Source organism: Mesocricetus auratus, unplaced genomic scaffold, assembly GCF_017639785.1.
Source record: "Mesocricetus auratus isolate SY011 unplaced genomic scaffold, BCM_Maur_2.0 Super-Scaffold_6730, whole genome shotgun sequence".
In the NCBI taxonomy this organism is placed as follows: Eukaryota; Metazoa; Chordata; class Mammalia; order Rodentia; family Cricetidae; genus Mesocricetus; species Mesocricetus auratus.
The window spans coordinates 90,488,026-90,501,267 of NW_024429184.1; the positions used below are offsets into that span (position 1 = coordinate 90,488,026).

The following is a 13,242-nucleotide window of genomic DNA, read 5'->3' on the forward strand; positions in this document are numbered from 1 at the left end:
ACTCGAAGGCAGAGGCAGAATCTGAACTGTGGCCTACATAGTGAATTTAGGACAGCCAGAGCTACATAGTGAGACCCTGCCTCCAAAAACTAAAAGACTCATCTTAATTCCTTACCAATCCTCCTGGTTAGTTGTGCAACCATTCTGCTGTGGTATAGTAATAATTCAGCAAGGTGGAAATAGAACTTGACCATGCAGAGAATTGCAGAAAACATTAGTCTAAACTGAAACCTTTCAAACAGGAATTGGTAGTTTCTTTAAAAAAAAAAAAAAGGTAGAAAGACAGGGGGAAAATGAGCATAGGAATCTATCTGTGCTTTAGCCAAGGGTAGATAACCTAGTCAGATAACAACTAACTGTCAGTAATTACAATTCAAGTAACTTTTTTTTTTCATTTTTTATTTTAATTTTAAATAGCTTGTTTTACATGTCAATCCCAGTTCCCTCTCCCTCCCCTCCTCCCGCACTCCCCTTCCCCCCCACCCTCCCACCCTATTACCAAACCCTTCCACATAGGGGATATCTAGAGTCTGTCATTTTACTCTGGGTAGGGTCCAGGCACTCCCCTAAGAGTCCAGGCTGAGAGAGCATCTCTCTTTGTGCTATAGGCACACGAAGACTTTGTATACCAGGGATAGACACTGATCCACAGCTCAGGGCCCCATAGGTTGCCCAGGCCTCCTCACTGACACTCACATTTAGGGGGTCCAGATCAGTCCCATGCTGACCTCCCCACTGTCGGTCTGGGGTCCAAGAGCTCTCCCCTGTTCAGATCAGCTGTCTCTGCTGGTTTTGCCAGCCCATTCTTTGCCAATTTGCTCATCACTCCTCTCTCTCTGTCTCTGGGTTCCTTGGGTTCAGTTCAGTGATTAATTGTGTGTTTGCCTCTGCTTCCATCAGTCACAGGATGAAGGCTCCCGGATGGTTATAGGCATCAAGTTCACTATCAGGAATGGGCATTCGAGGTGGTCTCTCCACTATTGCTTAGCTTGCCAATTGGTGTTATCCCTTTAGATCACTCAAGGTCGCTCTGGTGCCTGATCTGTATTCGATCCTGTGATTCCCTCTTCCCCCTATTCTACCCCCACTCCCTCAACTTCCTGTTCCCCCATGACCAACTCTCTTCCTCTTCACCCCCTCTCTTCTTCCCAGGTCCCACTCCCCCCCACCCCTCGCCGTGTTCCCCATCCATTCAGGGGATCTTGTCTCCATCCTCTTCTCTTGGGTACTATGCATATATGCATATCTTTTAGGTTCTTTCCTGTTTCCCAGACTCTCTATCAGTAGAAGTGCAGACTGGCACTATCCTGATCCATGTCTAAAATACATATATGAGTGAGTACATACCATGTTTGTCTTTTTGCGACTGGGTTACCTCACTCAGGATGGTTTCTTCCAGTGCTATCCATTTCCCTGCGAATTTCAAGATTTCATTGTTTTTTTTCTGCTGAGTAATACTCCATTGTGTAAATGTACCACATTTTCTCTATCCACTCTTCAGTTGAGGGGCGTCTAGATTGCTTCTAGGTTCTGGCTATTACAAATAATGCTGCTATGAACATAGTGGAGCAGATGCCCTTGTTGTATGAACTTGCCTCATTTGGATATATGCCTAAGAGTGGAATTGCTGGGTCTAGTGGTATATTAATTCCCATTTTCCTGAGGAATCTCCATACTGATTTCCAAAGAGGCTGTATGAGTCGACACTCCCACCAGCAGTGGAGGAGTGTTCCTCTCTCTCCACATCCTCTCCAGCATAAATTGTCTTTGGTGTTTTTGATTTTAGCCATTCTGACAGGAGTAAGATGGTATCTCAGAGTTGTTTTGATTTGCATTTCCCTGATGGCTAAGGAATTTGAGCACTTTCTTAAGTGTCTCTTGGCCATTTTAGCCTCCCCTACTGAGAATTCTCTATTTAGCTCTGTACCCCACCTTTTAATTGGATCCTTTGGTGTTTTGGAGACTTGTTTCTTGAGTTCTTTGTAAATTTTGGAGATTAGCCCTCTGTCAGATGTAGTGATAGTGAATATCTTTTCCCATTCTGTGGCCTGCCTTTTTGTCTTTTTGACTGTGTCCTTTGCCTTACAGAAGCTTTTTAGTTTCAGAAGGTCCCATTTGTTAATTGTCGATCTCAGTGCCTGTGCCACTGGTGTTATGTTTAGGAAGTGGTCTCCTGTACCAACTCGTTGAAGAGTATCTCCCACTTTCTCTTCTAAAAGTTTCAGTGTGGCTGGATTTATGTTGAGATCTTTGATCCATTTGGACTTAAGTTTTGTACAAGGCGATAAACAGGGATCTATCTGCAGTCTTCTGCATACCAGTACCCAGTTATGCCAGCACCATTTGTTGAAGATGCTTTCTTTTTTCCATTGTACAGTTTTAGCTTTTTTGTCAAAAATCAAGTGTTCATAGGTGTGTGGGTTAAAATTAGAGCTTTCGATTCAAGTAACTTCTGTGGTTGTAACTGTTGCCTAGGAAGAGAAACCTATAAATGTAGCATATTAACCACAAGAGGGAGCAAACACTCAGAGTCCATGGAAAGCCTGCCCTGTAATAAAAATGAGTGAGTGAAGATTGCCAGGCTCCTGGAAGTGGAGTGGTTGTCATGGTGCTACTTGCTGTCCAGTGTTTGACAACAAGATAATGACATGTTTCATGAATGGGAGGCTTTTAAAAAGAATTACTTTGTATAGAGTCAGTGGGGAAAATTTTGATTATCTTTCTCCAAATAAATACAGAAACTGCTTTTAGTAAAACTTTTCCATTTAAATTTAAGACTTTATTTATTTATTTTTGGTTTTTCGAGATAGGGTTTCTCTGTATTGTTTTGGAGGCTGTCCTGGAACTAGCTCTTGTAGACCAGGCTGACCTTGAACTCACAGAGATCCGCCTGCTTCTGCCTCCCGAGTGCTGGGACTAAAAGGCTGCACCACCACCGCAGCCTTTAGTCCCAGCACTCGGGAGGCAGAAGCAGGCGGATCTCTGTGAGTAATTATATATAATTACTTCAATTATATATATGTGTGTGTTGGTGTTTGCCTTGCGCACATGAATGCAGATGCCCTCAGAAACCAGAGGTATAGACCTTCTGGAGCTGGAATTAAAGGTGGTTGTGAGCCATGCTTTAGGTGTTGGGAACTCAACTTATGGCCTCCAGAAAGGTAGGATGAACTCTTAACCGTTGAACTAGCTCTTAAGCTTCACATTTAAGTTTTGAAATGTGAATAAGTATGTTAACTAAATCTTTAGGTAAATGCTGGAAAAATAAACCATGATGCTAATAGTTGTAAGTAATTAATTACTCCAGGTCATGGAATTTGAGTTGATTTAATTCTTTGTATGTGCCTTCTTACTTACAAAAAAGAGTGTGTGTGTTTCTTCGTGCGTGTGTTTACATGGAAACAAGTAGTAAAATATAAAATTACACTGGGTCTCTAATTTCGGAAGCTGAAACTAAGGATGTTCTTGAAACAACACCTTACTAAAAATTTGGGTCAGAATCTTCGTACTGTCAATTTAGTGTCTGTCTCATTTCCTCTGCTTTTCTCTTCTGCTCTCTAACCCACAGGCTCCGGGAGGCCATGAGCTGAGCTGTGACTTCTGGGAGCTGGTGGGGTTGGCCCCAGCTGGGGGTGCTGATAACCTGATCAACGAGGAATCTGACGTAGACGTGCAGCTCAACAACCGGCACATGATGATCCGAGGGGAGAACATGTCCAAAATCTTGAAAGCACGCTCCATGATCACCAGGTGCTTCAGGGATCACTTCTTTGACAGGGGCTACTGTGAAGTAAGTTCCTGTTACATGTCACCTTCTGCAAGTGACACCCCGTGTCATTTGGATGAGTGATGACCACAGCAGACCTGTTTGCTCCTTCTCGCCATAACAGGTTACTACTCCGACACTGGTGCAGACGCAGGTGGAAGGTGGGGCCACACTCTTCAAGCTTGACTATTTTGGGGAAGAAGCGTTTCTGACCCAGTCCTCGCAGCTATACCTGGAGACCTGCCTTCCGGCCCTGGGGGATGTTTTCTGTATTGCCCAGTCATACAGGGCTGAACAGTCCAGAACACGAAGGCACCTGGCTGAGTACGGAATGTCCTCCCTGAGCTGCCCCTTGGGGTGGGGGTAAAGTTCAGCTGTAGAGTACATGCTTAGCATGCATAGGGCTCTGGCTTCTGTCAGCAGCACCATATAAAAGTAACGGGCATGGTAGCATGTGCCAGTCATCACAGAAGTTCAAGGCCAGCCTTCGCTATAAGACCCTGCCAAAGAAACACGAAAAAGCATTTGGCTTCTTAGGTCACAACCAAAGTTCATTCTCTGAATTTTCCTTGACCATTCAGTGAGGGTTGTGAGAACAAGGCATTGGTTCCCCAGCCCAGGTCCAGGTCTTTGCTTGAGGGAAACTTTGTGTAAAAGTGTGTCTGTTTTTCAGATTCACTCATGTGGAAGCCGAGTGTCCCTTCCTGACCTTTGAGGACCTCCTGAATCGTTTAGAGGACCTAGTGTGTGATGTGGTGGACAGAGTCTTGAAGTCACCAGTGGCAAGCATAGTGTATGACCTCAACCCGGTAGGTGTAGTGTTTTCTGGAAATGAAACGATTCCAGTCTTCGTGGAAGACAGAATCACTCTCAATTTTTGTAGGTTTGTTGAACTGAAGTATGTAGATAATGTTTTGAAGACTTAAATTTAATATTGGTAATTGCCAGTAACTATATTTTAACCTTTAGAAGTGGTGGTCCGTAGTTTACTTCTTCATCTGAAATACTGTTTTATATTACTGGTCTGTAGGACTGCCTTTTTAAAAAGAATTTGTTATTGCTGTATGTGTTTGTGGTGTGTGGGGGCCTACTCATACCAGGACAGCATGTGGAGGGCAGAGAACAGTTTTGTGAAGTTGGTGCTCTCCTTCCACCTCCTCCTTGGTTCCAGGGCCACACCCTGGTTATCAGGCTTACCTGACAAAGGCTTCACTTGCTGAGCCGTCCCAGTGTCTCTCTGGCCCCCTACTTGCACTTTCATGCTGTTTTATGGATATGGGTGTTTTGCTTGCTTGCATGTCTGTGCATCTAGAAGCCAGAAGAGGATGTTGGATCTCCTGGAACTAGAGGTACAGATGGTTGTGGACTGCCATGTGGGTGCTGGGAACCAAATCCGGTCCTCTGGAAGAGCAGCTCATATCTTAACTACTGATCCATCTCTCCAACCCCCTTTTTGTTTCTTAGTAGACATTTTAATCTGTGTGCCTTCCTTTCATACACAGCTCTTTTTCTTCTTCTTACTCTAGAACTTTAAACCCCCTAAACGGCCCTTCAGGCGGATGAACTATTCAGATGCTATCGAGTGGCTGAGGGAGCATGATGTAAAGAAAGAAGACGGGACGCTTTATGAATTTGGAGACGTATGTATCCCTTTCTCTCTGCTTCAGCGGGGGTTGTGTGCTGAAGTGGGTTGCTGATAGGGGCTCCTTCATGCTGGATGCCCTGACTTGTCCTCAAGTCAGTAGTACTAGCAGAAACGACTTCTTAAGATTATCTGGACTTGTGATAGAGTGAATTTAAGAACAGTGTTTGTACAGTTTCAAAACATTAACGTCCTTTTTCTCTTACTGCTTTCATGGCTGTTCCTCAGCAAACTCCCAGACTAGGAGCCGAGCATGCGTTGTGGGTGTCAGTAATAACTGACTCAGACTTATGTTTTTGACCATTCCTAGCACACCATTGGGCGTGAGTGTGTGTGTGTGAGTGTGTGTGTGTGTGTGTGTGTGTGTGTGTGCAGGTGAAATGTGAGTAGCTGCAACTCAGCAGTTCTGCTTTGGGGTAAGAAGGAATTTATGTTGAGAACAAACGACATGCCAGGTCTCCTCACATTGCCCTTACTGTCTTGTAAGTTCAGTGTATAACATTTAGCATAATTTTGAACTGAAGTTTTAAATTCTTTATTATCCCTAGTAGCTAGTGTGATTGAGTGGAACAGTCACCAGCTGTAGAGCCCAAATGTCCCAGTCCCTCAGGTGGGCTTCTCTCAGCATGTTATGTGACTGAAGACTAGTGACCCAGCTGGCTCCTCGTGTCGACCTTGAAGTGAGACCCTCTTCTGTAACACGTACTCTTCCGCCAGCCTGGTCCCAGAGCCAAGTCAGTCCCAAATGAATACGCAGGAGGCTGTATTAATTATGAAGCTGTTGGCTGTTTGCTTGTTTCTTATCGGCTAGCTCTGACTTAATTATTAACCCATACTGTTAGTCTGAGTATTTCCATGTGGTCTTCTCTTATCAGAGAAAGGGGTCCGGACCTCTTCTCCCTCATTCTACGTTGTGACTGACTGTGCCTCTGTTTCCCAGAATCCTTGACTCCTAGTCCCAGTTATCTTGCTTCCCTGTTGGCCAACAGTGTTTTATTTAATAAACCAGTAAGACAACATGTACACAGAAGGACTTCCCCCATCACTCTTCTCCCAGACCAGACTTTTCCAGGGGTATATTCGTCTTACACAGAACTTACTCCTCAGTGTGGGAGGCAGATCCAAGCTAAGAGACAGATTGTTCCCCCATTCTTGTCTTTCATGCCTGAGGGCGTTGGACTTCAGGGACCGGAGCCAGTCACTGCTCAGTTCCGTTTCAGTTCTTTTTTTTTTTTTTTTTTTTTTTTTTTTGGTTTTTCGAGATAGGGTTTCTCTGTATTGTTTTGGAGGCTATCTGTCCAGCCCAGCCCCGTTTCAGTTCTTAAACAAATCACTGAGTCTTGTCCAGTTTTGATTTGAATATGGTTTCCTACAGGGAGTTTTGGGAGAGAGACTAATTTATCTGGTTTATCGTCATCTAATACTTCTTGGCTATTGTTGCAGGTGTGATAAATAACACTTGCAAACTTAATGTCAGTTACTTATTTTATGACTGTTTCTACCATTGAATAAGTGGTTCTGTAACAGGAAAGAAGTGCAGGTCACAGTTTAAAGATGAGTGTCTTCAGTACCGTGCTGATCGACGATGTGCTGGCGTGTACACTGATTGTGTTCCGCTCTGGAGACTAAGTGGGACACATTCGCTTGAGCTTGGATCTGGCCACTGACCAAGATACCAAACAGTATCTCGTCACGGTTTAGAGATGTCTGGGTGGTGTGGTCATTCCCTAGCAGCACTCGGTACACTGTGTGTATTTGTGTGTTGGTAGGGGGTGGTGTTGAAAGAAGTAGATCTTTCTACAGTTCACTTGATAGCCACAAGTCAGTTTTACTCCTTTTTAGAAGAAAATGTTCCTGTGTGCATGTCTGTGGGTTTTAGGTCTATGTATAGGAACAGAGCCAGAGCTGTGACTGATGGTGAAGGAGCTGCTTTCTGTCAGCAGTTCTACATGTCATGAAATCTGCTTTAACCTCAGGATATTCCCGAAGCTCCTGAAAGACTGATGACAGACACCATTAATGAGCCAATCCTGCTGTGTCGGTTTCCTGTGGAGATCAAGTCCTTCTATATGCAGAAATGTCCTGAGGATCCTCGACTCACTGAATCTGTCAGTTGGTGATCCTATGAGTATTAGAAAAGTCGCTTTTCTAAGGGACTGGGAACTATCATTTGGGATAAGATATAGTTCATAGCAAATATCTCATAAATCTAGAATGACTAATAAAAGTAAAAAAAAACTTTCTTCCCTGATCAGGGCTGACATGTTCTGATAAAGAATTTGATTAATACTTGCATAGGTACGGGGCTTCCTTTCAAGTTAGGAGCCTAGTTGTAATTTTTCTTAAAGCCTTACAATTGTGTCTGATAGACTGACAGTAATTATGATGGTTTTTGTTTGTTTGTTTACTTATTTAAAGGTTGACGTGTTGATGCCCAGTGTCGGTGAGATTGTGGGTGGCTCCATGCGCTCTTGGGATAGTGAAGAAATTCTAGAAGGCTATAAAAGGGAAGGAATTGACCCCGCTCCTTATTATTGGTATACAGATCAGGTAAAAGCAGTTTTAGCTTCGTTAAGTTTTTTTTCACTGTAATACTTTTTGCATACATTGAAGTGTATCGTATTGTATTGTATTGCATTGGATGCCCGAATCCCAGTCATCCATGAGCATTCAGATGAGCCGTGCTTGCTTCATGCAGCATTTGGACATTGCCATTTTTTTCTTTAGGCAAGTTACAGGTCAATTTCATTTGTAAAGCTCCTTGTCTGCTGCGGGCTGTTTTTGTTGTTGTTCTTTTGATGTGTGTGGGTGTTTTGCCTGCTTGTATGTTTCACATGTGTTGACCCCAGAGACCAGAAGAGGGCTCGAGATCTCCTGGAGCATCTGTTACAGATAGTGAGCTAGCATGCGGGTGCTGGAATTTGAACCCCGGACCCTCAGGAAAAACAGCCAATGCTCTTAGCTTGCTAGCCACTGCTCCAGTTTTTAACTATATTATTTGATCCTACCAACATCTAATACTGTTCTTCAGTCTCCTGATAAATCAAGGTACTTAGTTTGAAAGGTTGAAATCATCTCTTCCTTTCAGGTTAGCTCTCCATCCCCAAAGTATTTTTTATACTGAACTATCCTCTGCGTGGTTTGTGGATTTGGGTTGAATTATTACTACAATGAGTTAACCATTAACATTGTGGAAATTTTAACATGATTAATTATAGTTTTAAAGTAAGCATACATTCTTTCTCTTTGTTCTCATTTATTTAACAGAGAAAATATGGCACATGTCCTCATGGAGGCTATGGCTTGGGCTTGGAAAGATTCCTAAGTTGGATTCTGAACAGGTATCACATCCGAGATGTGTGCTTGTACCCTCGATTCGTCCAGCGCTGCAGGCCATAACCAAGTGCCCTGAAGCATGAAGGAAGGGGAAATGTTCATGAGATAAGACTGCCTCTGCAAAAGAACAAAAATCTGAAACTATCCCTTGATGCCCCGTTGGGTGTAGTAGCTTTTTTCTGTCTATATGTTGTTTCTTCCCATTACCATAAAAAGCAGTAGGTATGACTTGAGCATCAAGTGACATTGATGTCCCTTTAATAAAAATATTCATTACAAAATTTTGAGAAAATACATGGCATGTCACTCCTTAGTTGGGGAGACATCATACTGTAGGTTACAATCACTGTATTAAATAAACCAACCATATATAATTATATAGTTTTTACTTACGTTCTGATTTTCCATCAACTTTATATTTTGTCCTTTTAAATGTCACTGGAATTACTTAATTTATTACATACATGTTATAGCAAATGTCCAAAAGAGAAATTGGCCATATGACATAAAAATCTAGTATTAAGTGCAGCAGTTATAGATACTGGAATCAAATACATAGTCCTTTACATTTGCTAGTAATCTTTTTTTTCCAAATTCACACAGTGCTTCTGGTTCTGGGGGTATGAATTGACAGAAAAATTTATGAAGGGGAATTAGATTAAAATTTGCAGTGAACATGATTCGGATGATGGTTATTTAAATGATTCCAACGAAGTCCTCAGCCTTCAGTTTAAGAGCAGGGCTCAGGCCAGGCCTCCCTCTTCTGATGTAATTCCAAGTAACAAAAAGTAAATAGTTCCAAAAGAATCTGCACCTGGAATATTAGCCACCATAGGCAACTAAGCCATCCCTGCCACATCATTGGGTCCCAGCTGCCTCGCAGGGTCCTAGCAGGTTTACTGAATGTCCACAGGCACAGGTGGTTCAGTTCTTCCCCAAATGCATGCCATGTGTTCCTGCTATTCAATAAATGAACACTTGTCAAACCGTTTCTCTGGCTTATTGTCTCAAAGCTGAACATCTCTGTCTCACATTTCATATCATGCATTTTTAAAATCTATTTGTCATTGTTATTGGATACTGAATTTAGTATTAGTAGAGTTACATGATAGTAAAAAATTAGTTTTTAAAATTAGATGCTTGGGTCCTAGTTAGAATTGTTTTTGCACTTCGACTTTCCTACTGTTTTGCAGATAAGTAAAATGACAGTTAGAAATGGGACATTTGTGATGTACCTGGAATTGTCAAGAAGCTGTACTTAGCTTCAGGTTAGCAGGTGGCTTGACCAAAATTTAGGGGAATAAGTTAGCCTCAGTTAACTTAAATTTTGATTGTATAAATAGTTGATAGTTAAAATACTGAAACAGAGCCTGGATTAGGTGAGGTAAGAGTGTCAAGAGTATAGTGAGTTGGGACCAAGGAACTGAGTATGAATGGTAACAACCCCCATCCTCTGCTGTGAGGATCACAAATGCCATCCCTCATCCCTTTCAAGGACCAGCTTGTAGACACCTCTGGTTCTTGTTCCTGCTTTCCTCACTAGGCTCCAAGCTCATGGCACTTTCCTCTCAGAAGCCTGTGGATGTTCACATCAGAAGGCTTCCACTTCTGAGGTAGACCTGCTCAGAGAGATGAGAAGCTAATGCTGTAGGAATTCAAATTACAAATAATGCCCAAGTTAGGATTGTTCAATGTTTGACTTTATGCATTGTTATGAAAGATTAGCCTAGAAAGCATTTTATGTTAAATACTTAATAAAGTATGCCATGTGTTAGAGGATTTTTGCCTGTTAGCTCAGTGCTCTGAGTATGTTTAGGTAGCTTAGGCCACACTATATTATATAAGATATAAAAAGTATATTTTCTACCTATGGTGTTTTCAGCTTATGCTGAGAGTAAACTCATTGTATGCCAAGAAGCACCTGGACTTAGCTCCTCCCCACCTTGCTGTGTGTTAACAATTCCTAAAAATGTCTTAAATACAGAAAATAGCTCAACTCTGTTGTGAGTAACCCTGGATGCCCATTGTAATTATCTGATGATTTTATAGATAGTAATGCCTGGATTTTAAACAAGACTAGCTGAATATGGATTTATGGAGTGTTTTGTTTTTGTTTTATTGTTTTTTTTTTATTCCGAAGTAAAACTGGTGATGCCAACAGTTACTAAAATGAACCTTAAGGCTCTCTTCTTACTGTAAGTACTTAGGTCCTTGGTGATCTCTAGTTGAAATGGAATACTAGAGAAGGCCTGGGTTGTTTAAACTGTCTTAGCATTGTGTGTGTCTTTCAAGCCTTTTAGGAACAAAGGTGCCATGATGTTCAGGTACTTTAATTCATAGCATCTGGAAATGGTTCAATGAAGTGACTCTTATGCTAAAAGTTTAGTATTTCTTGCAGCCTGACCAGAATTAAATGAAGTCATGAGTGTGGCCACTGAGTTCTAGAGTGAAAGTTCAGCTTTTATATCTGGTGGAGCATACCAGCTTCGAGACATGGAAGATGTCAAAGTTTAGCTTAATCGGGGCCTGGAGGGATGACTGGCTGCTCTTCCAGAGGACCCCAGTTCAATTCCCAGCACCACATAGTGACTCACAGCCATTTGTAATGAGACCCAGTGCCCTCTTTGGGCCTGCAAACATACATGCAGACAGAACACTTATATAATGAATTAAAGTTTAGTTTAATTTAAAATGCACCTCCATGTTGCTGGACCACCTGCTTTTTCTCATCGATACTTCATTTGAGATGCTATCTGTTCTCTGGGAGACAGGAACTTACTTTCCCATCTGCACCCCTCATGTCTCCATCTTTGCACCTCCTTTCTCATCCCTGCTGGTATGTAGCAAACATGGGATTACTTTCCTTCTGTGCCTTCCTGTTTTCCTTACAATTAGTATCAGGTTTTTTTCAGTTGATTCAATCCCAAAAGACATTCAGACATCCTGTATAATCTTTCTGTTAGCATCTTCCTGTCAAACGCCCCTGGGATGTCTACCCACTTTTACTAGAACTTTTCCAACTTGTCCAGGAGTGCGGTCTTCAGTTGACCATGAGCTAGGGAAGCTGGGCGCCACTGCAGAGTGGGGACCTGGGCATCTGACAGTTGCTTTCACAGATTTCCAATCCGTCTCATTATAGCGTGTTTTTCTCATCTCCACTTCCAACGGCACCTGCTGCCGCCAGTCCCCGCCACTAGGGATTCTGTTGTGTAAATCTAAATGGTTCTTATTTTAGAATGGCCAGCTTACAATTCAGTTTTTCTCCGGCTGGCTGAACCATGAAATATTGATTCATCTACCCTCTGGCTTCTAAAATTCTGTTGCTGTGGTATTCTTTCCTTCTTATTTTTGACTTGTGCTTGAAAATAAAAAGCACTCCCCTACCCCCACCATTCTAAGACCTCTGTGGAGATTTGGGTGCGGTTTGGGCCAAAGTGAAGCTAAATCTGTGTCTAAGCCCCTTCCTCACGGAGAGGTCACAATTGTATTTGAGCATACAAACCAGAATGAAGTATCGGGAGGAATATGCAATCCTTAGCTGATGCGAAAGACAGGTTGGCAAGGAATGAAGACGAATGTAAATGAACCTAGGAAACTTAAAGATTGTAGGGGATGTTTAAGTGGGTCTTGGGATCTGAGAGGCTTATTTTGGACTGTGGTTGTTGAATGGAGTTTCCATGGTGTATTCCAGTTTAGCTATGAGTCTGCATTCATAGGTTCTCAGCTGTGGTCAGCAGCTCTAATAAACTCACAACACTGGCCATGAACTTGTGAACCCCAGTGCTCTCTGGTCCCTACCCTTGTTAGCATTTTCTCTTTGAAGTTGTATTTTGAAAGAATGGAACAACCCCCACCATTGGAACAAGGTGCACCTAGGTTCAAATGCCAGCCTAGCCCCTGGCAGTGTGGCCTCAGGCACTCAGTGGTCCTCTGCAAATGTGTTTTCCTCATCTGTACAATAGGGTAGATCACTTTTCAGAGTGTTTATTTTTTTTTTTTTTTTAGTGAATGGAGTTAATGATTGGCAGGGTCTAGACCTCAACGGAAACCCCTCTTTAAAATCAGTGTTTTGTTTTTTGTGGCTAATGTGGGTATGAGGCAAGAAGTAGGCTAACTTTCTTTACAGCCATGGTTAAAATCCCATGTCTGTTGACTTGCTCAGGAAGAGCCCAGTGATTCAAGGACAGGTTGTTGGGAAGGAAAGTGACTCACTGGGCTTGAGTCCTAAAGACCACCTCTAGGCAGTATGCTTCAAGCTCCCTTTGTCTTTAGGCAAGGGTGTTTAGGTGACTGGTGACTGAAGGATGCTGCGTCTCTCCAGCATTAAGAACAGTATGTTGCAAAGCCAAATAGTTGGTCTGTTGGATTTTGTGTAGTCACAGGTCCTAATATCTGGTAAATCTCCATAACATGTTTGTCATATTTGCTTTGGCGTCCAGGTATTAGAATAGGGGTGGAATGGAGTTTTGAGTAAATGGACCCATACTGTTAGTTTTGG

General features: G+C 42.5%; 1 protein-coding gene across 2 annotated transcripts in view; it reads left to right on the plus strand.

Annotated features, from left to right (window-relative positions):
* Positions 1-9,730, plus strand: part of Nars1 (asparaginyl-tRNA synthetase 1) — an 18,429-nt gene extending 8,699 nt beyond the window's left edge. For both annotated transcript variants that reach the window (XM_040741714.1, XM_040741715.1), the window contains exons 9-15: positions 3,569-3,790; positions 3,891-4,090; positions 4,440-4,575; positions 5,293-5,406; positions 7,385-7,516; positions 7,827-7,958; positions 8,676-9,730. In XM_040741714.1, the coding sequence (XP_040597648.1) occupies positions 3,569-3,790; positions 3,891-4,090; positions 4,440-4,575; positions 5,293-5,406; positions 7,385-7,516; positions 7,827-7,958; positions 8,676-8,807 (1,068 nt within the window). In that variant the 3' untranslated portion in view covers positions 8,808-9,730. The remainder of the gene's footprint in view (positions 1-3,568; positions 3,791-3,890; positions 4,091-4,439; positions 4,576-5,292; positions 5,407-7,384; positions 7,517-7,826; positions 7,959-8,675) is intronic.
* The last annotated feature ends 3,512 nt before the right edge of the window (positions 9,731-13,242 follow it).